The 27584-nt window shown below is 39.9% G+C and overlaps 1 protein-coding gene across 5 annotated transcripts in view; it reads right to left on the bottom strand.

Annotated features, from left to right (window-relative positions):
- CDH8 (cadherin 8) overlaps positions 1–27584 on the bottom strand; it is a 380574-nt gene that overhangs the window by 156530 nt on the left and 196460 nt on the right. For all 5 annotated transcript variants that reach the window (XM_029203542.1, XM_029203559.1, XM_029203577.1 and 2 more), the window contains 2 exons: positions 11846–12013; positions 2450–2637 (listed from right to left, as the gene is read on the bottom strand). In XM_029203542.1, coding sequence (XP_029059375.1) covers positions 2450–2637; positions 11846–12013 — 356 coding nt within the window. The remainder of the gene's footprint in view (positions 1–2449; positions 2638–11845; positions 12014–27584) is intronic.

Genomic DNA, 27584 nt, shown 5'->3' with positions numbered 1-27584 from the left:
ATAAAGGAGGCAAGAATATACAACGGAGAAAAGACAGCCTCTTCAATAAGTGGTGCTGGGAAAACTGGACAACTACATGTAAAAGAATGAAATTAGAACACTCCCTAACACCATACACAAAAATAAACTCAAAATGGATTAAAGACCTAAATGGAAGGCTAGACACTATAAAACTTTTAGAGGAAAACATAGGAAGAACACTCTTTGACATAAATCACAGCAAGATCCTTTTTGACCCACCTCCTAGAGAAATGGAAATAAGAACATAAACAAATGGGACCTAATGAAACTTCAAAGCTTTTGCACAGCAAAGGAAACCATAAACAAGACGAAAAGACAGCCCTCAGAATGGGAGAAAACATTTGTAAACGAATCAACGGACAAAGTATTAATCTCCCAAATATATAAACAGCTCATGCAGCTCAATATTAAAAAAACAAACAACCCAATCTAAAAATGGGCAGAAGCCCTAAACAGACATTTCTCCAAAGGAGACATACAGATGGCCAAGAGGCACATGAAAAGATGCTCAACATCACTAATTATCAGAGAAATGCAGATCAAAACTACAATGAGGTATCACCTCACACGAGTCAGAATGGCCATCATCAGAAAATCTACAAACAACAAATGATGGAGAGGGTGCAGAGAAAAGGGAAGCCTCTTGCACTATTGGTGGGAATGTAAATTGATTCAGCCACTGTGGAGAACAGTATGGACGTTCCTTAAAAAACTGAAAATAGGGGTTTCCCTGGTGGCGCAGTGGTTGAGAGTCCGCCTGCCGATGCAGGGGACACGGGTTCGTGCCCCGGTCTGGGAGGATCCCACATGCCGCGGAGCGACTTGGCCTGTGAGCCATGGCCGCTGAGCCTGCGCGTTCGGAGCCTGTGCTCTGCAACGGGAGAGGCCACAGCAGTGAGAGGCCCGTGTACCACACACACACACAAAAAAAAAACAACAAAAAAAAACTGAAAACAGAACTACTATATGACCCAGGAATCCCACTACTGGGCATATACCATATTTTGGACATGTGTCCAAAAGACACATGTACCCCAATGTTCATTGCAGCACTATTTACAATAGCCAGGTCACGGAAACAACTTAAATGTCCATCAACATCTGAATGGATAAAGAAGATGTGGTACATATATGTAATGGAATATTATTCAGCCACAAAAAGAAATGAAATTGGATCATTCATAGAGATGTGGATGGACCTTGAGTCTGTCATACAGAGTGAAGTAAGTCAGAAAGAGAAAAACAAATATCGTACATTAACTCATATATGTGGAATCTAGAAAAATGGTACAGATGAACCCATTTGCAGGGCAGGAATAGAAAGGCAGACGTAGAGAACGGACGTGTGGACATGGAGGGGAAGGGAAGGGGAGGATGAATTGGGAGATTAGGTTTGACATAAATACATTACCATGTGTAAAACAGATAGCTAGTGGGAACCTGCTGTATAGCACAGGGAGCTGAGCTTGGTGCTATGTGATGGTCTAGTTGGGTGGGATGAAGGCGGGGAGGGAGGTCCAAGAGGCAGGGGATATGTGTATGCATACGGCTGATTCACTTCACTTTGTGGCAGAAACTAACACAGCATTGTAAAGCAATTATACTCCAATTTTTAAAAAGCCATATATTCTTTGTACTATTTATGGAGATGTTTCTTTCTCCAATGGTAGACCCACACCCAGGAAAAAAGCAAAGATGAGCTTCATTGACCACAATGCTTGGTCATTTGATCACAGTTAGGAGCATCTAATGATAGCAGGGTGGGCCCTGTCCTTCCAGTGCCAGAGCTAGCCAGAATAACTGAAGCTGACTTTGTCTCTTTGAGTTTCCCTAAAAGCAGAGCCTGCAGTGAAGACACAGGAAACTTGAATGCATTTTGCAGAGATATTCTAGGAAGCAGGAGATTAGAAATGCGGAGAGTTCTATAGAAAAGGATGAAAAGCCATTGAACGTGCCACCTCTATGGGCTTATGAGGATTATTCCCACTGAAAATCCTCTAAGGAATCATAAACAATATGCCTCACAATAATTTCTTCAGTGAATAGGAACTGTCCACCAATCTTTGTCCCTCATTGCTTAAAGGTTGCTTTCAGAGTGTTGGCTTTCCTACATAGGTGGATGCTCTGGACAAGAACTGAGCAAGTTCCTGCAGCTCATGGAAAAACACTGAAACACAGAGAGGAAAGAAATGATGGGTGAGATGGGAGGCTAGCACCACCATGGTCACTGTTCACCGAGGTTTAGCTGAAATATAAAGTAGGACTAGAAGATAGGATGTGCAAAAAGCACTCACTTTTGCACAGCTCAAGAAGGCAAACCTCCTCCAGTTGTAAGATTACATCAGGAAGTCCACCCAACCCCTACCACCTTCAACATTCAAGTTTCAAAGAGGTATTCTGAAGACGAACAAAACCTTCCTGAGCTTACCTTTCTCAGTCTTATAATGCCATCCTGGGCCTGGGCATCAGAAGTGATTTCAAACAGTGCTGTTCCATCTCCATCAATGATGTCATATGACGACTGTGCATTTTCACCAATATCCTGATCATTGGCCTTCACCCTCCCTATGGCAGTGCCAAGAACCACATCTTCTGGTACTGAGAAGTGATACAGACCTTAGGAAAGAGGAGAGACACTGAGCACTGCACATATTCCATTCTTCATTCATTCATCTAACAAACATGTATTGGGCACCTCTTTTGCTCTGGCTACTTCTGTATAGATACTACCAATACAGTGACGGGAAAGACAAAAACCTCCTTTCCACTGTGGAATGTACAGTCTTAAATGAGCCAGAGACAAATGTTCCCAGAAGAAGCAGTGATCTCTCTTTGAAACTCTTCTGAGTTATGGGACTTATTCAACCATATGTTTACCAAGTACATATTTGGAGCAGAGTTATATCAGGATATTAGTGAGTCTATGTGAATGTTCTTTCCAATTTGCTGTATAATCACATTGGCTGCCCTTGGGGATATTCATTGTTGCCCAACATAAAATATTAAGCTAATTTCAGCACAGATAGATGCAACGTGTAACACACTGAAAGTCACTTTTGAAGTTACCTTTATATTTACAGACTTATAGACCATTTTTGATAAAATCCAATTACCAAGCTTCTGCTGTGCCCTGCAGCAAGCTGTTCAGACACATGAAGCACTCCTCTTGTTACTAAAATTCTCCTTGCTCTGAAGACCAAAAATCCTACCCTCAAAACTCTCTAGGCAAAATACAGTTACAGTGTATGTGGCTTCCCCTGTGGGGGCAGGAAAACGTGTCTAATTAGTGATATTAGTCCCATTTTTATTCAGATCACTTTGGCTGTTGTATTGGTGTCACTCACTTTCACTGGTGTAGGGGAAGTTGCCGGTACCCCAACCCCGTAACCCCTGGCCACTACCACTTCAGTCACACCTGCCTTACAGCCAACGGCCAACTCTTGCATTTCTTTGCTGAGGGTTTCCTCTGGACTTCAGAACCCGTTTTGTCCATTTCCTGTCAGTCCAGAACTATCAGAAAATTAACACCCCCAGAGAAGCAGCCCTCAAAGGCTCACGCAACTTAGTATATAAAATTCCAGGCTCCTTGCCCTCTCTGGCAGGATAATCTTAAGCTGGTCCTTTTCTTTTGCTTATTTACAGTGCTCCAGAGTTTCCCCAGTGGAATGAAGCTCCAGTCACCCCAGTCATCGCTGGCTTGATAACGCACACTGTCAGCTTTCTACCTCCTCTCGCTCACAATTCTCACTTCCCTGCTGGCGTTTCTTGGGATCATCTCCAATATAAACTACTTATAATCAAATCCTTGTCTCAGCGCCTGTTTGCGGGGAACCGAAACCCAGACAACCAGGAAGTTGTAGTCCCATTGCAGCAAGAACAAGGGAAAATAAACATTCGATGAACCATAAACCCAAAAGGAAAAATTATATCTGGAGAACATTACCTAATTCTAGTTTGAACTCAATCACTGAGTCCCTTGGATAAACTAAGGCTCATTTTTCCCAGTATAACAAGATTACTTTAGATGATGGGCGAGGTTTTCTTCTATAACTAACACACTTTTATTTACTGATGAAGTTAAAGTGTCTCTTGAAATCATAATATTATGTGACCCGGGAACAAAAATGTTTTCCAAACAGTTTTGCTGTAAGAAAGGCACCAAAAATCATCGGTCTAGCACAAGTCTCCCAATACCCTCATAATTGGTGTAATGATTCCATTTCCTTCCAACTTTATATCTCAGATAAAGTTTTCAGATGATTCCTTGAGGTGTGCTTATTAAATAATAAGACAGCAAGGGGCTCACCTTGCTACTAAACCTGCATCAGGAAGCCTTGGGAAACCAAGCCAATGAAACATTTCTTTATCCACTTTTACTCTTCCTACTCTCATCATCCCTTTCAGTGGGATCGTAGTTAATCAATATTACCTCTAAGAAAGGGAACACTTGAAACTTATCCGCCACCACTCAATTGAAACAATCATTTTGTGAGAAAGAGGAGTTGCATGTTAGAGCATTAACTATAATGGCAACTGAAAAGAAAACAAGAGTCAGGGGAAGGATGCAAGAGATGACGTTTTTTATTTCAGTCATTTGGTTTCAAAGGTTGGCATTGTTGTCTGATTTATGAATGGCCAGATGTGAAAATTCTAAAATTCTTTAAAAAAAAAAAATTTTTAACATCATTATTGGAGTATAATTGCTTTACAATGGTGTGTTAGTTTCTGCTTTATAACAAAGTGAATCAGCTATACATATACATATATCCCCATATCTCTTCCTTCTTGCGTCTCCCTCCCTCCATCCCCTCAAGGTGGTCACAAAGCACCAAGCTGATCTCCCTGTGCTATGCGGTTGCTTTCCACTAGCTATCTATTTTACACTTGGTAGCATATATATATCCATGCCACTCTCTCACTTTGTCCCAGCTTACCCTGCCCGCTCCCCGTGTCCTCAAGTCCATTCTCTAGTAGGTCTGCGTCTATTCCCGTCCACCCCGTAGGTTCTTCATGACCTTTTTCTTTTTTTAGATTCCATATATATGTGTTAGCATACGGTATTTGTTTTTCTCTTTCTGACTTACTTCACTCTGTATGACAGACTCTAGGTCCATCCACCTCACTGCAAATAACTCAATTTTGTTTCTTTTTATGGCTGAGTAATATTCCATTGTATACATGTGCCACATCTTCTTTATCCATTCATCTGTCGATGGACACTTAGGTTGCTTCCGTGTCCTGGCTATTGTAAATAGAGCTGCAATGAACATTGTGGTACATGACTCTTTTTGAATTATGGTTTTCTCAGAGTATATGCCCAGTAGTGGGATTGCTGGGTCATATGGTAGTTCTATTTGTAGTTTTTTCAGGAACCTCCATACTGTTCTCCACAGTGGCTGTATCAATTTACATTCCCACCAACAGTGCAAGAGGGTTCCCTTTCCTCCACACCCTCTCCAGCATTTATTGTTTCTAGATTTTTTGATGATGGCCTTTCTGACTGGTGTGAGGTGATACCTCATTGTAGTTTTGATTTGCATTTCTCTAATGATTAGTGATGTTGAGCATCCTTTCATGTGTTTGTCGGCAGTCTGTATATCTTCTTTGGAGAAATGTCTATTTAGGTCTTCTGCCCATTTTTGGATAGTTGATTTTTGCAACTATGTTCATCAGTGATATTGCTCTGTAGTTTTCTTTCCTTGTGACATCTTTGACTGGTTTTGGTATCAGGGTGATGGTGGTCTCGTAGAATGAGTTTGGGAGTGTTCCTCCCTCTGCTACATTTTGGAAGAGTTTGAGAAGGATAGGTGTTAGCTCTTCTCTAAATGTTTGATAGAATTTGCCTGTGAAGCCATCTGGTCCTGGGCTTTTGTTTGTTGGAAGTTTTTAATCACAGTTTCAATTTCAGTGCTTGTGATTGGTCTGTTTATATTTTCTGTTTCTTTCTGGTTCAGTCTCAGAAGGCTGCGCTTTTCTAAGAATTTGTCCATTTCTTCCAGGTTGTCTAATTTATTGGCATATAATGCTTGTATTAACCTCTCATGATATTTTGTATTTCTGCAGTGTAAGTTGTTACTTCTCCTTTTTCACTTCTACTTCTACTGATTTGAGTCTTCTCCCTTTTTTTCTTGATGAGTCTGGCTAATGGTTTATCAATTTTGTTCATCTTCTCAAAGAACCAGCTTTTAGTTTTAGTGATCTTTGCTATGGTTTCCTTCATTTCTTTTTCATTTATTTCTGATCTGATCTTTATGATTGCTTTCCTTCTGCTAACTTTGTGGGGGGTTTTTTTGCTTTTCTTTCTCTAATTGCTTAGGTGTAAGATTAGGTTGTTTATTTGTGATGTTTCTTGTTTCTTAAGGTAGGATTGCGTTGCTATAAACGTCCCTCTTAGAACTGCTATTGCTGCATCCCATAGGTTTTGGGTCATCGTGTTTTCATTGTCATTTGTTTCTAGGTATTTTTTCATTTCCTCTTTGATTTCATCAGTTGTCTCTTGGTTATTTAGTAGTGTATTGTTTAGCCTCCATGTGTTGGTATTTTTACAGTTTTTTTTCCTGTAATTGATATCTAGTCTCATAGCGTTATGGTCGGAAAAGATATTTGATATGATTTCAATTTTCTTAATTTTACCAAGGCTTGATTTGTGACCCAAGATATGATCTATCCTGGAGAATGTTCCATGAGCACTAGAGAAGATAGTGTATTCTGTTATTTTTGGATGGAATGTCCTGTAAATACCAATTAAGTCCATCTTGTTTAATGTATCATTTAACGCTTGTGTTTCCTTATTTAATTTCATTTTGGATAATCTGTCCGTTGGTGAAAGTGGGGTGTTAAGTCCCCTACTATTTTTGTGTTACTGTTGATTTCCCCTTTTACGGCTGTCAGCATTTGCCTTATGTATTGAGGTGATCCTATGTTGGGTGCATCAATATTTACAATTGCTACATCTTCTTCTTGGATTGATCCCTTGATCATTATGTAGTGTCCTTCTTTGTCTCTTGTAACAGTCTTTGTTTTAAAGTCTATTTTGTCTGATATGAGAATTGCTACTCCAGCTTTCTTTTGGTTTCTATTTGCATGGAATATCTTTTTCCATCCCCTCACTTTCAGTCTGTATGTGTCCCTAGGTCTCAAGTGGGTCTCTTGTAGACAGCATATATACGGGTCTTGTTTTTGTATCCATTCAGCCAGTCTATGTCTTTTGGTTGGAGCATTTAATCCATTTACATTTAAGGTAATTATCGATATGTATGTTCGTATTACCATTTTCTTATTTGTTTTGGGTTTGTTTTTGTAGGTCTTTTCCTTCTCTTGTGTTTCCTGCCTAGAGAAGTTCCTTTAGCATTTGTTGTAAAGCTGGTTTAGTGGTGCTGAATTCTCTTAGCTTTTGCTTGTCTGCAAAGGTTTTAATTTCTCCATCAGATCTGAATGAGATCCTTGCTGGGTACAGTAATCTTGGTTGTAGGTTTTTCCCTTTAATCACTTTAAATATGTCCTGTCACTCCCTTCTGGCTTGCAGAGATTCTGCTGAACGATCAGCTGTTAACCTTATGGGGATTCCCTTGTGTGTTATTTGTTGTTTTTCCCTTGCTGCTTTTAATATGTTTTCTTTGTATTTAATTTTTGATAGCTTGATTAATATGTGTCTTGGTGTGTTTCTCCTTGGATTTATCCTGTATGGGGCTCTCTGTGCTTCCGGGACTTGATTAACTATTTCCATTCCCATATTAGGGAAGTGTTCAACTATAATCTCTTCAAATATTTTCTCAGTCCCTTTCTTTTTCTCTTCTTCTTCTGGGACCCCTATAATTCAAATGATGGTGCATTTAATGTTGTCCCAGAGGTCTCTGAGACTGTCCTCAATTCTTTTCATTCTTTTTTCTTTATTCTGGTCTGCAGTAGTTATTTCCACTATTTTATCTTCCAGGTCACTTACCCATTCTTCTGCCTCAGTTATTCTGCTACTGATTCCTTCTAGAGAATTTTTCATTTCATTTATGGTGTTGTTCATCATTGTTTGTTTGCTCCTTAGTTCTTCTATGTCCTTGTTAAACGTTTCTTGTATTTTCTCCATTGTAATTCCAAGAGTTTGGATCATCTTTACTATCATTATTCTGAAATCTTTTTCAGGTAGAAAGCCTATTTCCTCTTCATTTGTTTGGTCTGGTGGGTTTTTACCTTGCTCCTTCATGTGATGTGTGTTTCTCTTTCTTCTCATTTTGCTTAACTTACTGTGTTTGGGGGTCTCCTTTTTGCAGGCTGCAGATTCATAGTTCCTGTTGTTTTTGGTGTCTGCCGGCGGTAGCTAAAGTTGGTTCAGTGGGTTGTGTAGGCTTCCTGGTGTAGGGGACTAGTGCCTGTGTTCTGGTGGATGAGGCTGGATCTTGTCTTTCTGGTGGGCAGGTCCGTGTCCAGTGGTGTGTTTTTGGGTGTCTGTGACCTTATTATGATTTTAGGCAGCCTCTCTGCTAATGGTTAGGGTTGTATTCCTGTCTTGCTAGTTGTTTGGCATAGGGTGTCCAGCACTGTAGCTTGCTGGTCGTTGAGTAGAGCTGGGTGTTGGTGTTGAGATGATCTCTGGGAGATTTTCGCCGTCTGATATTACGTGGAGCTGGGAGGTCTCTGGTGGACCAATGTCCTGAACTCGGCTCTCCCACCCCAGAGGCACAGGCCTGATGCCCGGCCGGAGCACCAAGACCCTGTCATCCACACGGCTCAGAATAAAATGGAGAAAAAATAAATAAAGAAAGAAAAAAGTTAAATAGTTGTTAAACTGAAAAATAAAAAATGATTATTAAAATTAAAAATTAACAAAAAGAAAGAGAGCAACCAAACCAAAAAACAAATCCACCAATGATAACAAGTGCTAGAAACTATAGTAAAAATTAAAAAAAACAGATAGAACCCTAAGACAAATGGTAAAAGCAAAGCTATACAGACAAAATCACACACAGAAGCATACACATACACACTCACAAAAAGGGGAAAAGGAAAAAAATATATATATATCGTTGCTCCCAAAGTCCACTGCCTCCATTTGGGATGATTCATTGTCCATTCAGCTATTACACTCATGCAGGGTACATGAAATTGATTGTGGAGATTTAATCTGCTGCTCCCGAGGCTGCTGGGAGAGATTTCCCTTTCTCTTCTTGTTTGCACAGCTCCTGGGGTTTAGCTTTGGATTTGGCCCCGCCTCTGTGTGTAGGTAACCTGAGGGTGTCTGTTCTTCCCTCAGAGAGGATGAGGTTAAAGGAGCAGCTGATTCGGGGGCTCTGGCTCACTCCGGCCGGGGGGAGGGAGGGGTACAGAATGCGGGGCGAGCCTGTGGCAGCAGAGCCCAGCATGACGTTGCAACAGCCTGAGGCAACATGTGTTCTCCCAGGGAAGTTGTCCCTCAGTCACGGGACCCTGGCAGTGGCGGGCAGCACAGGCTCCCGGGAGGGGAGGTGTGGATAGTGACCTGTGCTTGCACACAGGCTTCTTGGTAGCTGCAGCAGCAGCGTTCGTGTTTCATGCCCGTCTCTGGTGTCCACTCTGATAGCCATGGCTCACGCCCATCTCTGGAGCTCGTTTAGGCGGTGCTCTGAATCCCCTCTCCTCGCGAACCCCGAAACAATGGTCTCTTGCCTCTTAGGCAGCTCCAGACTTTCTCCTGGACTCCCTCCCGGCTAGCTGTGGCGCACTAGCCCCTTCAGGCTGTGTTCACGCAGCCAACCCCAGTCCTCTCCCTGGGATCGGACCGAAGCCCCAGCCTCAGCTCCCAGCCCCCCGCCCGCCCCGGCGGGTGAGCAGACAAGCCTCTCGGGCTGGTTAGTGCTGGCCGGCACCGATCCTCTGTGCAGGCATCTCTGCACTTTGCCCTCCGCACCCCTGTTGCTGCGCTCTCCTCCGTGGCTCCGAAGCTTCCCCCTGCACACCCCCCGTCTCTGCCAGTGAAGGGGTTTGTAGTGTGTGGAAACCTTTCCTCCTTCACAGCTCCCTCCCAGAAGTGCAAGTCCCTTCCCTATTCTTTTGTCCCTGTTTTTTGTTTTTTGTTTTTTTTGCCCTACCCAGGTACGCGGAGAGTTTCTTGCCTTTTGGGTGGTCTGAGGTCTTATGCCAGTGTTCATTTGGTGTTCTGTAGGAGTTGTTCCACATGTAGATGTATTTCTGATGTATATGGTATCTCCACGGCTCACTCCTCTGCCATTTTGAAGCTCTACCTCATGCTATCCACAAGGAAAATGTTCCAGTGGATTAAAGTCTGAGCCCCCACCTCCAGCTGGAGCCGGTTGTGGTGCTTTTCCCACAGCTGAGTCGGTGAAGCAAAACTGGTCAAGAGGCACTGCTCTCACTCCCACTTTTCCTAAAATTCTTAATGAAATGCATCTTTTCTGTTCTTTCTACCTTGGCATTTTTGCAGAGAAATTCTCCAAGGTACCTCAAATGTGTCATTTTCAAACCGCACCTCTGTCTTTCCCTTCCTCTCTCACTCTCCTTCTCCATCCCCTCTCTTCTCTCTCTGCAAAAACTGGTTTTCCTAAGGTATTTCCTATCCCAGCAAAGAGCACTAGCATGCATGTAATCTCTCATGTCAGAAATAGGATAACTCACTTCCTCAACTGAAAATGCAATCTATTCTTAGATTTTTGTTACCATTAGCTCTTAAATATCTAACACCCTTATACACTTTCTCCACTCCCACTGTGACCAACCTTGCTTGCCAGGGCTTCCATCACCTTTTAAATGAATGATTACAAGCACCCCTTACCTGGCTGCAGTGTGGAAAGACGCTGGAAGAGGGCCAGATTCCATTTTCTCTGATTTCCCTAGAATCAAATCTTATTACTTAACCTACAAGTTAAAATATTTTAATGACTTCCTAGTGATCTTAGGATAAAAGTCTTGGTACTTAAAATGACCTGCAAATCCAAGGATGGCTAATTCCTGCCTAACTCTCCAGCCTCGTGCTCCAGCTGTAGTGAAATTTTTTCAGTTCTCATCCAGGGCCGTACACCCTTCTTCCTTGGGGCTTTTGGACATCCTTTTCTTCTAGTTGCAATGTCCATCCTCCCTTCCCCAGTTTCACCTTGTTCCAGCTAATTCCTATTCATCATTTATTTCTCTTATTTCAAGATTCTCCATGTCAGGAAGTCCTTCCCAAATCATCTCTCTAATGTCACATTACTTGGATAAATGCACAGAGGGAAAGGGTTCTATGAGAGTACAAGAAAGTTGGCAAATAATGATTGTCTCCTTGATTCATTGATGGTGGCTGCCTACAATGCTGTTGAGAGGTTTCTGGGGCCAAGCACAGCTTTAGTAGGAACGGGTAGAGTCAGTGATCACTGATGTCCCGCCAGCCACAGGAAGGAGGAGTGTATATTTTGCAGCAAGTGTACTGTATATCTGCCTTCCCCACCTCAGGCTCTAGAGATTTAGTTTCTTTTATACAAGTGGGACTATTGATAGAACAATATCTGAGGTGCATTTCAATCATTCTCTTGAGTTTTCTTAATGGGAGGTACCATGCAATAGAGAAATAAGCACAAATCTTGCAGCCAGACTTGCTGGTTCTAATTCTCAGCTCCATTGTTTACTTTATGCTTAATATTCAGAAATGTTCTTAAATTCTTTGAAATCTGTAAAGTGAGGATACATTTAGTACCAAAGTGATAGAAGAGTTCACAGTTTTTCATATATATGAATTACCATACCTTGCACATAATAAGCACTCAGTGATTGCTATCAGTTTTTCAAATCACTGAAAATTAGAATATAGATTCAAAGGGAAACGTCATACTTAGATGCTCACCAGCGTGGGGAATTCACTTACTCTGGGCAAATTTTGGAGGATTGTCATTCACGTCAGTGAGGGTCACTGTAAGTGTTGTGGTTCCAGATAGGCCACCCGAGTGTCCACCCATATCTTTGGCTTGGATAACAACCAGGTACTCCTCCTTGGCTTCTCTGTCCATATTGGGAAGGGCAGTTTTTATAATTGCTGAGGGGAAAAAAAATGGGAGAATGACTTTTAGCCGGACAGCTCATTCAAAAATCAATGTGTGAATCACACACACACACACACACACACACACACACACACACACACAGAAACACACACGTGCATACATCAGGACCCCACTCAGATAATTTTCTCTTTTCTCTTGACATTTAGCTGGTGTGCATCTCTGATGCCAACACTGAGAAAGACTGTAGTCATAGACAGTAGTGGATAACTTGCAAAAATACATTTTATAATGTATAAAAAAAGGAACTTGCGAATATATACATTAGAAAGTAAGCTGAATGGCATACTCTTGCCTACCAAATTAAAGTATAAATCATAACATAGCTTCATCTACTCAGGAAAATCCTGGAAGTGAAAGAATCCTACAATTTATCACAGACTCCAATTCCCCTACAAGAGAAGTAAATACACAAATAGCTAGAAGGCTCTGAGGTCAAAGATAAATCATTCTGAGGCTCACAAATACATCAGAGAGATGAAAGAAATAAATGCATTATTAGAATCAACTCAGACAAATAAAATGCCAATCAGAGTTAATATAGGCAAGTGTCTAAATCTTAAGGCATTGTTCAACTACATTTATATTTTAATTGTTTAGTTACATCATGACTATAGTAAAAGTAATAAATATTTTAGAGAAATGGGAAGATATAGAAAAGAGAAAAGGGAGTAAACATAAAATCATATAAAATAACATAATATCAGTGCTAAAACGTTAGTATTTTTTCCGACATATTTTCAGGGTTTCATCTTCTGCTTCTCTGTGTGTCACTAGTAATTTAATATTCTTATTAAAGATTCAAAATCTTCTTAGATATTCCTGATGATATTTTGAAAAATCTTTATTTAGCCCTCTCCCTACCCTCATACCTCTTTTCATAGATACTGCTAATATTTTGATGTGTATATTTTCACATGTATATGCATACAAATGTGCAAATGTGCACATGAACATTTAACCACAAATGTGATCACAGTATAGTCATTGCTCTGAGACTTTCTTTTTTCACACAATGGATATCTTTGAGATCTTGTCAACGGTTAGAGGCCCAACTCATTACTTCTTATAGCTGTATAATTTTTCATTGAATTAATGTACTATGAGTAACTTGGGCATTCCCATATTAACCGATGTTGCTATTTTTCCCATTTCAAATAACCATCCACATATCTTATTATGATGATACTATATTTTTCTGTGCCGTGCAGTTTTACTTAACTCTATGCCATAAGATGCCCACCCCATATTACTAAAAGCCCATAATAGAAGTGTTTGTCACTAGTCCAGAATATCCCTATTGAATGAATGTGTTACCTCTCTGGACCAAGTGAAGGAAAATTCTCTGCATTAAAGACAACTCGCCCCTCACTTCTAACCTCAGGGACATCATAAATGTACAATTCAAATTGAAGATGAGTGAATCGCTTGGTCATGTCTGAAGTTATAATCCTGTGTTTTTGGACTCATATGCTCTAATTATATCATCTGTCTGTAAAAGGTTTGCAAGGATTTCAAGTCCCTGAATCATTCAAGTATCAGCCGAGGCACAAGAGTGCCCAGGGAAATCTAATCCACCCAGTCAGTGAGCAGGCTCTGGGAAAAGTTGTGAGTTCTTATGCACTTTCTTCAACCTTGAAGCCACCTTTATATCAGAGCTTCCCATTCAGGGAGCACTCAACTGGATAACCCTGCCTATTTGGAAGTATGGATAGTAACATACTGATATCTTTCAATACAGTGATTTCTTTCAGGATTTGACCATATTGTAATATAAGTCAATAGGTCATACATATATGGTTATAAACAAAAAACTGAAAGAAGAGAAAAACAGAAATATAGCAATCATTCTGATTTGGATCACTGTGAGGCATTGCTGAGGAGAAAATAAACATCTAGGCAAAAGACAGTAAAAACAACAATAAGAAAACCTCATTAACAGCATGACAAGATGCCAACACAGTTACTCCACTATGGATGTATATTTTCATGACTCAGAATCTTCAGTATGGGCCCAATTCCAGTAAGAAGGATTAGAAAACAGTTTTACCCCCATGCTAGTAACATGAGTAACTTGTAGTTTGTAAAGTTTAGGTACCACCACAATTTAAGGTCATCATGAATTAAAGCCATCCATTGGACTTTGGAATTTGATGTAGAGCTTCTAATAATCAGAGAAAAGCGATATAATTCCTCAAGGGAGGCAGCAACTGTTTTCAAAGAAGTTGATGGATTAAGGTCTACACATTAATCCTCTTAGGTTACTTCAGTGGAAGAATTTTTACAGCTTCCTCAGAGTCAGAGAAGACTGGTATGTATTATTCTCATCATTTATTTTAATATATCATGAGAACGTAAATTAAGAAAAAAAAACTGTGATGTCTCTCAGACACATGGAATTAAAATAGTTTTGAAGCTCGTTTGAAAATAGCATACTTGGGTCAGTGTCTGTGAGTTGTATCAGAATATGAGTGAAGCATCATGACAGAGGGCCTTGCTTTAATGGGACAAGAAGAGCTCCCTGGGTTTCCACCTATTACAGAAATGTTGATGTCCTCCACCATCAAGGTATACAGCTTCCTACTACCTACGATGCCCATCTGTTGACAAGTTAGAGTCCCCTTATAAATGCTCCCACCTATTGAAGTCAAGCAAGTTTGGTTTCTCATATTATCCTCACACTTACGAGCTTTGTGATCATGAACACATTATTAAACCCACCAGGGCTCACCTCCCCTGTTAAATGGAGATAATAATCAGCCTCTCATCAAGGGGATTCTAAGACTATGTGAGATAAATCATGCAAAGTTCTTGTCACACAGTAGTTACCCAACCGTACTGTCTCCCCTCCCCTTCTGGCTTCCCAAACAGAATTTAATGCTTATCTGGATACTGGTTCGAGTGCTGAACACTTGCCAGCTGCTCTTCCACATCCACTCTCCAGCATTCTGCACCTACTTTTGGTGTGGGAGAGTGGCCTCTATGGATGGACTTACTTGCTGGCTTTGTGTTAGACTCCACCAATGCACACTACCCCAGGAGATAGGGAGGCTGGAGCAGGGTGAGGTTCCAGACCACCCAATACCTCAATCACATGCTTGGCCATCTACGGTTTCTATCTTGGGATAACACTAGAGCAAAACTCTAGTGTCTGTTAGCGCCTCCTTCCCTGGCTCCTTCAGGTCTAGGAATGATATTAGCACTTCTGCTGCTGGCCTTGTGGGGCTTCCCTATTCCTTAATGGGCTCTCTTAACCTGGCCATACTTTTCTCAGTACTTCCCTCATTAAACTCTCCTGAATCACCCCACTCCTGCCAGGACCCTAAAAGATATGGTTCGGATATTGGTTCTTTAGCCACGTGTCAAACATGTTTCCACCATGTCATTCTTACATCTACAGGTCAAAAGTTCATCAATGTCATCGCATATAGCTGTCTAAAGGACTGCTCCTTGAGACGGCAAGACAGGTATTTGGTTCCTTATCTGTAACATGAGAATAATACGTATACAGTGAAGTGAGTTGCTCACAATGACCCATCTGGGAAGCTGCACACCTGGGAGGTTTCACACCTTCTTCTTTTATTGTACAACATTGAGAGTAGGTTTCCTGATATTTTAAGGTTAAGTGGGGAGTGTCTCCCATGTCCTTAGGGTGTGCCACACACGTAACTGGCTTCAGTACAAACTGTAATGAACAGCTTTTGCTTTGCCTGAGCCCATTGCCTTACAACTAGCAGCAACTCATTAAAAAATCCAAGACATAGTTTCTGGAACATTTTTCCTGCTACCTTGTGCCCATAAAAGCAGGATAAGAAAAACCACAAGTGCCTTTGGTCCTTCTATTCTTCTCCTTGTGTTGGGGCATATCTATACATGTTACTTAACTTTTTAAATTCCTATACAAAAGGCAGATCATTTCACGTGCATAGATACGGCAAGATGTTAATAAACTCCTAAAACAGAAGCTTAAAAACTGCCTTAAACTTTCTTCCTACTTCTTCTACCCTGAATTATTTGCTTTGGCCCACATATTCTCCCAAGTTATTAGTAGCTTTAAGCTATTTCTTTTGTGGACAAGAGAAGGACTTCTATGTTTTAATAATTGTTTGGTATTAAATATCACCAAATACAGAAGAGAAAATATAGTAATAAGTGATTTTCCCTCTCTGATTTGAGAAGTCACAACTTTTGAACTATGAAGACTAAAATGTGACTATAATCCTCAATTAAATGGCACTTTTATCCATTTTCACCTGTGATTTTAAGAAGACAGAGAAAAGATCCTTATACCCTTTTTGCCAAAGTAAACTAATTTAAAACAACTTTTGATGGTGCTCATTTTAAATAGCTTCCCATCTCCCGAGAAATAGACTGTGTTCCTCTTTTTCAAAGTAGTGGTCAAGCAAAAGTAGTGTCCACGTCTCCCCATGTGCTTATAGTCACACATCCTCAATGCCCAGCAATGTGTTCACAAGCTTAAATATTATGTTTAGACTTCCATTACACCAAATTGGCAACAAATCAGAGTTATCAATTTTTTGGCGAGTAGTATACAACATGCTTTCTTCAGGGGCAGTTAGTATGGTAAATAACCTCACAAAAAAGAAAACAGCATATGACTTGGAGTTGATACAACGAAAACTGTTAGAGATTTTGTCTTTGGCTTTTGTAAACTTTCAACTCAGGAAGGGGTCTAGGGCTGACTTAGTTAGACACCTTAAATAGTTGCCTTTGGAAAAAATCACAGAACTTCCCTGGGACACATTTTTTTTTCCTTGAAAATAGGAGGCTCTAACATTTCCAGTGGAAGAAAAATCCACAATTGATGTTCAGAAGGATGAGCCTGTCCTGCTGAATCCTTGATCACATTAACTGCAAAGTAGACTCAGAAACGGGAAATGTAAACTATTAAATTCTAGAAGTGTTTCCCTGGAACTCCATTTTGAAAATCTAATCTAATCAGAAAATTCAATTAATGAGACTAGTCCATTCTCTGTGAATTGAATTCAATGGAGATTTTGAACCTGGCACTGGGAGTAGGGTTGGGAAGGTATGAGATCGGAGGTGAACCCTGGCAGGAGGATTAACAGGGGAAAGAGGGAATCGTCTTGCTCTGAAGCTGGCATTCACCACCCTACTATGAATAGACCAATGTGCTTGATTCTCCTGTATTTAAAAGACATGGTTTCATCTTAACTGTATTCAATCACATGGAGATTTCCCTTGTGCAGAAGTTTAAGAATTTAAATCCTAGCCTGGCCTAAGTTCCTCCCAAGTACTAAACAGCTATTCCTTATGTCTCATCATTCAGGGAGTACTTCTTATTAGAATTCAGTCATCTCAAAAATTTTAAAGTTGAGTCTTTATTTTTTTCTTCCCATTGTCTTTGGTATTATCATTTGAGAAGCATTTTGTATCCGTCACAAAGACTTCCTTTTATAATTTCTGTGATATCACCAGATTGAGAGGCTTCATGAGAAAGGCAAGGAGATGCTGATTAACTCCTTTGTCATTCTGAAGGCCGATTACTGTAATTCACTCTTTGTGGGTCTCCCAGATTGTGCTGTTCAAAGACTGCAGTTGATACAAAATGCTGTGCTAAACTCCTATTTGAATAAGACTTGTTGAACACATTATCCTAGTTATGAAAAAACGAGCTCTGTTATTCCCCCAAACTCTTGCCAATATAACGTGCAATTATCATCTTACAATCTCTGAAAAAGAGTCTTTCAATTATGAGGTTAAGTGGTACAAATTCATCAGGGAAAAATTCTTTTGGGGGGTCATATCCTACACCCATACTTTCTGTTACTTATGGAATTTGTACTACATGCTGCCAGTTATGAGGGGTGAAGGGTATACAACCAAAGACCCTTCAATGCATGCCCACCTTATCACTGAATAATAGCTTTGATACAATAACTTCAATAATGCCATATCCGCACAGATACATTGCAAGGGAGAAAGTGAAACATTAGAAAACTGTTCAACCTTTATAGGGTTCAGAAAAAACTGCATTTACCTTTCTTTGTGACCAATAACTTATCAATTAGATAGGTGATAGACAGGTAGATAGGTAGACAGAGAGAATGGTCTGGATTTGGAGAAACTAGATTTCTCAGATATCTCTGGTGCTTTTGCAAAATATAACATAATTAGAAAGCTAATGTGTTTAAGTATCAGGAATCAAAAGCTTGTTTAGATACTCTGACCTGGTATTTTTAAAACTAAGAACATATTCCAAGGAAATGACAAATTTCTTTTCTCCTAACCCCTCAAATTTTTGGATTAAGATATTCACTTTTTTGTATGGTATTTTTAAAAAGGCAAGTAATTTAAATACGTAACAATGGGAAATATTAAATTAGCAGTTAAGGTTGTAATGATCAAATGCATAAAATATTAAGCAGATATAAAAATTCATGGCCAAGATGCACATGAAAGAATGCTCAACATCATTAATTATCAGAGAAATGCAAATCAAAACTACAATGAGGTATCACCTCTCACCAGTTAAAACAGGCATCATCAGAAAATCTACAAACAGCAAATGCTGGAGAGGGTGAGGAGAAAAGGGAACCCTCTTGCACTGTTGGTGGGAATGTAAATTGATACAGTCACTATGGAGAAGAGTATGGAGGTTCCTTAAAAAACTAAAAATAGAACTACCATATGACCCAGCAATCCCACTACTGGGCATACACCCAGAGAAAACCATAATTCAAAAAGACACATGCACCCCAGTGTTCACTACAGCACTATTTACAATAGCCAGGTCATGGAAGCAACCTAAATGCCCATTGACAGATGAACAGATAAAGAAGATGTGGTACATATATACAATGGAATATTACTCAGCCATAAAAAGGAACGAAATTGGGTCATTTGTTGAGATGTGGATGGATCTAGAGACTGTCATACAGAGTGAAATAAGTCAAAAAGAGAAAAGCAAATATCGTATATTAACGCATATAAGTGGAACCTAGAAAAATGGTACAGATGAACCGGTTTGCAGGGCAGAAGTTGAGACACAGAAGTAGAGAAAAAACATATGGACACCAAGGGGGAAAGTGGCGGGGGTGGTGGTGGTGGTGGTGTGATGAATTGGGCGATTGGGATTGACATGTATACACTGATGTGTATATAATTGATGACTAATAAGAATCTGCTGTATAAAATAAATAAATAAAATAAAATCAGAAAGAAAGAGAAAAACAAATACTGTATGCTAACACATATATATGGAATATATATTAAAAAAAAGGTTCTGAAGAACTTAGGGGCAGGACAGGAATAAAGACGCAGATGTAGAGAATGGACTTGAGGACACGGGGAGGGGGAAGGGTAAGTTGGGACGAAGTGAGAGAGTCTCCTCGACATATGTACACTATCAAACGTAAAGTAGCTAGCTAGTGGGAAGCAGCTGCGTAGCACAGGGAGATCAGCTCGGTGCTTTGTGATCGCCTGGAGGGGTGGGATAGGGAGGATGGGAGGGAGATGCAAGAGGGAGGAGATATGGGGATATATGTATACGTATAGCTGATTCACTTTGTTATACAGTAGAAACTAACACACCATTGTAAAGCAATTATACTCCAATGAAGATGTTAAAAAAAAATTATGTAGCAACTTAAAATGCTCATAACATTTTAAAAATTTTATTTTAAAAATAATGTATCCCAGGCTTCCCTGGTGGCGCAGTGGTTGAGAGTCCGCCTGCTGATGCAGGGGACACAGTTTTGTGCCCTGGTCTGGGAAGATTCCACATGCCGCGGAGCGGCTAGGCCCGTGAGCCATGGCTGCTGAGCCTGCGCGTCCGGAGCCTGTGCTCCGCAACGGGAGAGGCCACAACAGTGAGAGGCCCGCGTACCGCAAAACAAAAACAAAAACAAAATAAAAAAAATAAAAATAATGTATCCCATGATTAATCTTATATAAGTGCTTATAACAATTTGGCAAAGAATATAAATGAAGATAACTTGATGTGTTTTGTGAAGGAACTGGAGGTTCACTGCCACATTTCCTAGCACTCTGCAATAGAAAGTATAGGACTGCATCTGTTAGAAAATGGTCTGGGATTATATAGATGAAAATTTTTTTCAGGAGTATTACTAGCCATGTGATTTTGGGCAAGTCACTGAAATTTCCTGAAGCTCACCAATCATGCTTAAAATCTTATTAATTGCCAAATAAGAGTTTAGGTTGGTATTATTACACGAGAGGTAAAAGCCTAATGTTTTACTTTATACGTCAGATATAGATACAGACACATATAGAGATATATGTAAATATGATACATATTTTGGTATTTCTTTTTATAAATATATACATATATATATGTGGGCATATATACACCCATATATATATATATATATATATATATATATATATGCTTTTGTATTTACATTTTATAGATAGACATATATATGTAAATAAAATTTAGATATTAATTCAGTGCTAACAATAAAGTAAACATACGTTATTTTAAATATTAGAAACGAAGATTATAGTCAGCGATGCTGCAAGAACATCTCTTACCAACTTCAAAATGGTAATGCCTCCACAGTGGTATTCATGTAGCAAAAATTAATATTTTTTGCTTCCAGATCTCTACATGATTTGTACCCAGATTCATCTTGACTACAACATTCTACACAGCATATGCCTTTGATTCCCCAGATACTTAGCTTTCTTCAGACTTTCCACATGCTTCTGTGCCTCCACAACTCTGTGTAGATAATGCAGCCTCGTCCACACTTGCCCTTTATGGACCTCTTAAAACTCCATCCATCCTTTCAGCTCTGATGTTTCAGAAGCCAAGGAGCCTTCCCAGGTAGAACTAATGACTTTTCTTCTTTTGGATCTTACCCATCTTTGCTAGGAACTTCCTCATGTCACTTACTTTTCTGTTTCTTCTCCATTTCACCACTTGCCCTACTATGTCAACCTATCCTGGTAGTAAATTACTGAGGACAGGAACCATGTCTCATTCATCTTTGAATACCCAGAACTGAACACAATCTCTGGCCCATTATAGGTATCATCAAATATAGGAGGGAAGAAAATAAAACAAAGATCAAGAGAGAAGGTACGAGAGAGTGAAAAAGGAAGAAGAAAGAGAGACAGAAAAAAATGATAATTGTAGATCATTTCTCTAGCCGCTTTGGGGACTCAGCCCTGGAGTATGTAAGCACTTGATAAATATTAATAATTGTCATGTATCTGGGGACCAGAGACATTTAGATACAGTTATAAGGTAACAGAGCCGTTAAGTCGGGAAGGAGGGTGTCAAGATTCAAACCAAGTCTTGCTGCCTTCAAGGCTCAAGGGAGACTCAAGAGCTATTCTGTACCATTGCAAGAGTCACTTCTTAAGGTCATGCTGGTTTGCCAGAGGAAGGGCACAGCACTTCCTGAATGCCAGTGATGTGTGTGTGTGTTGCAGATTAAAGAAGCCAGGGGTTCTCATGGTTTCGTTAGATATTGTACCCATTTCATAATTGACATTTGAGTTATTTATTGAATGTCTCAGTATAAATTTGTGGTGCACTGTTCTAATATTTCAGATATTCTCAGGATCACTCAAAACAGTGATGCTGATGAGCTATGTATACTAGTAACACTTCAAAAATTGAATTAGTTAAGGATGAATTCATGAAAAATTTCTTTTGATCTATATGCTTTATCAGCAATGCTTTGGTTTTTCTATTTTTGAAGTTCCAGTGTTATTTACTTCTCTTGGAAAATGTAGTTATGACAGCTAAATTTTCCTACAGTAATCCATAGGAAAACTTAGTTCATCTGTCAGAATTGAAAATGTATTATCACATGAATATTAGGGATTTGGAATGTGGTTCAGCACTGAGAAAGGTCTTGGACAATGTCACAGACTGTGGCTGAGCAAGGATACAAATCTGGGTCTCTAGAATCTTAATTATGAATTATTAATGAAATAATACACTGCCCCTTGGCAAAAAAAGAACAAAAAAAAACTCCATATACTTAACTACAACTTTAAAGTTTTCCCACTGCGTGGATCACAGCCACATCTATCTTCATATCCATATAGAATAACATATGAAATAGTTGTAAGTGAAATAACAATGATACCCCATCTCTATATTTTTACATACAATGTTCATAGTGCATTTAGTGTACGGACTGTCGCTTCTGTAGCTCCTGGATTCCCCTATGAAGTAGTTTTGCAAAAGCCACCATTTATAGCATCAACACACAGGCTAGCCAATAACTGATGTTATTTAAAATGCCAATTTTGAGTTACACTGAAATCCTCGCAATTATTCCTATTCAGAATTAAGGTGAAATTTCTTTTCCCCTAAATGAAAACACTTCCAGGGACTCCTCAATCAAGTGGAATTATTTCTGTGAAGAACAGGATGACACTATTCTTTCCTTAAGCTATAATTCCAATAACTAATTATATGTATAATAAGTATGGGTGGTTTAAAAAGCAAAGCAAAGGTCGCTACAAAATTGGATGCTTTCTCTTAGCAGTTCAGGACTTGGGCAGACGAGAACGGGGGGTGGGGGGGGGATTGAGTAGATAAAGCACAAGCTCTGTTTTCACCGACTAAGAAATGGAGCCAAAGTTAAGAAACTATTTTCAACTCTTGGAACCTCAGTCTCCTCATCTATACAGCAGAGATAGTAACAACCACCTGAGGTTACCTAGCACTTGTTCACAGAGCCTAACAGATACTCAAAACTGATACTATCCCCAAATGTTAAAGTGGCCCTGATTCCTCTAATGCCTCAGAGGAATTGTCTGACCCCAGATCTCAATCAGACCCAGCATGTCATATTGATTTTAGCCTGCTGATATGGACAAGTGCAACATGGTGTTTTAAGAGCCCAGGATTTGATATGGGACATCAGGGTTGATTTCTGACCCTTCCGATTCCAAGTGTCATAAATAACCTGGGTAACTTTTTAACATCTTTGAGCCCCTGTTTTTTCCTCCGTTACAAAGAGATAGTACTTACCCATAGGTTTTGTGTTCATAAAATGATTATTAAGGAAGATAATGCATCTAAAATATTTAGCCAATAATATAATAGTAACTAGCTGATCACTAGTACTGCTACTATAACTACCACTTATTCTACATTATTGCTGGGTGATTGTAAAGATCAATCACAGTAAAAATAATAATACTCCATATCTTACTGAGCCTCTTTTGTGCCAGGCCCTACACAGGTACAAAGTCTATGTGCATATAAGGTGCCTAGCGCAATGGCTGGCAAAGAGTAGATATTTACCTGTATAGGTATTGAAATTATTATCACCATCACCTCATTGTTATTTTTTTACAACCACCCAGTCAGGTACCTATTGCAGTTCCTGCTAAAAGATGAAGACTCATGAACTTTTGTCGTCTTATTAAATTATTTATATTCCATGAGCTTTAACATGGTTGAGACCGTAATAGACCTGATATTCCTCTCTGTATTTCCTGTTACACCAACTGCTCTCTTCTACACTTTGGAGGATCTAGATGATCAGTAATCACTGACTTCAGAGTACTCTGCGTGTAAGTTTGCCTGTTAGCTTCAAATAATCGTCATTGCTCTTCCTCTTTTAGTAATCGCTGACCCAGAGGTGCTAGACCAACTCAGGGGCCTCCCTCAGGGAGCTTCCAGTGACTCACTGACCCTGATTTAAGTATCTATAAAATGCAGAAAGTAAGACAGGCATTGGCGAAGATTGCCATTGTTAATAAAATTTTCCAAATTAACTAAATCCTCAACCTCAAATTTTTAGAGAAATGTTTGGCTAATAAATTCTGCTTTTGCCCCATGAGTCACTACATGTTTAGCAACAGATGATCACTGTATGATTTCTACATGTGAATGAATAAGGTTACCATTCATAAAATCATAACACAAGGCTTCAGAGACATGAGGTATCAATTTGCTTCCATCGCTTTAACACGGGGCAAAGGGGCACGTCTACTTCCAGGAGAGGGCTTTGGCCAGGAAGGGGACGGTCTTCCTATAATTATTGTAGCTGCTACCATGAGCACCAAACATGTGCTGAGAACTTGTCCCAACTGCCCTCAAAGTAACAATCAGATATCCGACTGGGCTCCAAAGAAATATTCTAGGGTTTCCTACCACTGTCATGCTTCTACTGCGTTTTGTTTATTAGTCAAAGACCTTTATAAACCATTGACATGTACAAAAGTAAAACATGTTCAAGTACTGAGAGGAGTCACGTAATAAAATCACTTGACACTCTGCCAACTTGATTCGTTTAGAATAATTTAAGGGCTATCGATCTCACAACTAACTAATCCTGGAAAATCTCCTCACCACTCCTTCTGTGCCTTTCAATCCAATACCCTCCTTGACCCCTTTGTTACATTCCCAAAGTTCTGTTTTTGAAATCTTCCTACATTCTTCTTTGGGGCTGCAGGCTTGCCTTCTTCCCAGCAGAGTGACTTCCCTCCGTTCCTTCACATTATCTCTCAAAATAGAATTCTCCTCCTCCTCCCCTCATGCCTCTTCTCCAACAATGGTGCTATGTGATTCCCTCTTCATCAGATCCATGTCAGTGCAAGAAGCACCATTAGCTTCCTTCCCCTGGCACCGTAACCGTCCCTCTTTTTCACTCTTGCTTATTATCATAGGTTTTAGTTTATTTATTCTTTTTTTTTTTTTGCGGTACGCGGGCCTCTCACTGTTGTGGCCTCTCCCGTTGCGGAGCACAGGCTCCGGACGCGCAGGCTCAGCGGCCATGGCTCACGGGCCCAGCCTCTCCGTGGTATGTGGGATCTTCCCGGACCGGGGCACGGACCCATGTCCCCTGCATCGGCAGGCGGACTCTCAACCACTGCGCCACCAGGCAAGCCCTATTTATTCTTTTTTATTTTTAAGGTTTTTTTTCTCGCACCAAAATTATTTCTACTGTGCCAGTCAACGCCTTTCAGCTCCCATCGTGGACCTAATAGGGCAGGTGGCACAGAATGCCCTGGGCTCTATTTTGTACAGAATAAGGGGAAGAAGCAGTATGGCTAAATAACTGACAAGGAATCAATCTGTGGTTCCCCAAATGTTTGTCAATGACTATTCTGTATAGAACACTGTTTCACGTACTCAGGATACGGTGGAGAAGACAGACTAGGAGGCTAACTTCACATTCCTTATACGCTAAGTGTAAAAGCAGGGGGAGGATTGCAATGTGCAGAGCTACACAAAACCGGGTAACCAGGCTTACAACTCCCTGGCTTTCTGGGCTCCAGCTATTTCCTTTGTAAAGCTGGGAGAGTGATACTTACCTTGCAGGAAAAAAAAAAATGAGACAGACATATGTCACCTGCAGGAGCTATTCGTTATAGGTGGTTCTCATATACATAGGACACATTTAACTATAATTAGCCCTGGACACTTGTGAATATTGAAATCCAGGTATGATTATACCCCACAATAGAGAGGCAAACATAGGTGAATGGATCTCTGTGTTCCTCCAGGACAGAGATAATTAGACGTGTATAAACAAGAAGCCTTCTGACCTTCCTGGGAGGCAAGCCCGAGGCAAAACCAGTCAGAATGGGATGTGAGGTAGGTGTTCCAGTTAACAGAGAGTTACCATACAGAGGGTTAGTGAGAGCAGATTTTTATGGATCTATTGTTCCCTTAGTGACAGTTGTCAAAATACATCAGAGCTCTGTTTCTTCAAATACATTAAGTGGCTTATGATTTTGATGCTCTATATTAAAATTAGAAACCCTAACAAATAGGTAGCTCTTCCTTTTTCTTCGCTGATTTTTAAAAACTTACATGACCCCCCTTCTCTTTCTCTTCCTGATTCTTATCAATCTCTTCTCATGCCCCATTCGATACTCCTTTCCCTGCTGTATGTATTCTTCTTTTTAATGTCTTTGTTCCAATAAATCTAAGTGAAGATACATTTTATGGGAATACATATTTGGTGTGTGAATGCATGAATGAATGAATATTGAAGCTCAATCATCTCTAAAAGTCTGCTTCCTTCAATGCAATTCAATAGTCACTCACTAATTACCCCCATTTGCCAAGCATTAGGCATGGTGCAGGGGTCTGTGCATGATTCTCTTTAGTAGAGGTACCCACGGCAGGCGAAAGACTGGCTCCTTCAAACTCTTAGTTGCTCATGGTAATTACAGGACCTGAGGTTTATGTGTTCATCTGTTGTTGACCTTCTCGCAATACAAAGAATGCAAGGCGCTAATTCTGAGAAACCTGCAGTCTCTCCTTGCACATGTCATTGTATGCAGTGTAATGAGAAATGAAATACTCTAGGAGTAACCTCTGTGCATGAACATGAGTGCAATATACTTAAGAGAAATCATGTGATACAGAGAAAACATTTTTGGATGAGGACAAAGGAATACATTTGTCTTTAAATCTGACATTTATGTTTTGGGTGACTTTGAATATGTCACCTACCCTCTCTCATCATGATTTCTCTGTATTAAATTAAGACCACAGGCACTTTATTTCTAAGATGAGCAAGGGATTAAATCAAAGATAGGTGGGTGAGGTTGCCTGGAAGACATACTTTTCCTACTCTTTCAAAGTACAACATAATAAGTGACTTACTCAAGGTCACACTGCTAGTAAATGATGATGGAATCCAGAATTTTCTAACTCTAGTTCCAATATTTCTCACCATAAGTACTAACGTGCCTAAGTAATAGCATGTTTTTTCATCCATCCTTGTTAAAAATGTACATTTCCTGAAAACCTATGGAACACATCAAATATACTGTGTCCTAGACAGAGGCATATTGTACTGATGATCACTAAGATCTGCAATGTTTCCTTTGTCTTTTTCTAGCAGTTGTTGCCAAATAATGGCCCCAAAGGGCTCCAAAGATATGGGGCTGCTTTTGCTTTTTCCTGAACTTATCAGGCATTCTTTCAATAACTATTTGCCCCATCAATTTCAAAGTGTAAAAATCCTTTTTTGTTGTTTTATATATTTAGAGGCAAATAAAATTTCATAAGCCTATCTTCATGTATGCAAATAATCTATTATTATGAGTGAATTCTAGGCATCCATTTCTGGTGTGAGTGAACCTAATATCCAAAGAAGGCTCATGTGAGGGAATCGGGAGGGTGATAAATAAAATCAATCTTTCTTTCTTCCTTATGGTCTTTCACATTTATGCTGACTCTTGTCAAAACACTCCAAATAACTCTAATTTCTTAGCCCACCACCAGCAGGGCAAGAGAAAAGAAACCATGTCACAATCATCCACCCTCTTTAATTCCTCATCTTTGCAAAAGTTTGGATAACGCTATCCAAATCAGTGGCCATGGAGAGAGCACCTCCAACGAAACAGGCACTGTACTAAGAGCTGGAGATATAAAGCTCGATGAGGTATACATACAGTTCTCTGGTCTGGAGTAGTTCACAATCCTAAAGATGAGGCAGGAGTGATCAGCTGCCTGCTAAAATACAAATTCACCCCCTCCAATTTTGAACTTTGCTTTCATTTTATGCACTACTCAGTCATAACACTTATCACACCGAATTTGTTTTC

This window comes from Monodon monoceros, unplaced genomic scaffold (genome assembly GCF_005190385.1).
Source record: "Monodon monoceros isolate NGI ecotype Baffin Bay Population unplaced genomic scaffold, NGI_Narwhal_1 Super_Scaffold_10, whole genome shotgun sequence".
Classification (NCBI taxonomy): domain Eukaryota; kingdom Metazoa; phylum Chordata; class Mammalia; order Artiodactyla; family Monodontidae; genus Monodon; species Monodon monoceros.
Note: the sequence above shows the minus strand (reverse complement) of the source record. Positions and strands in the feature narration are given on the sequence as shown.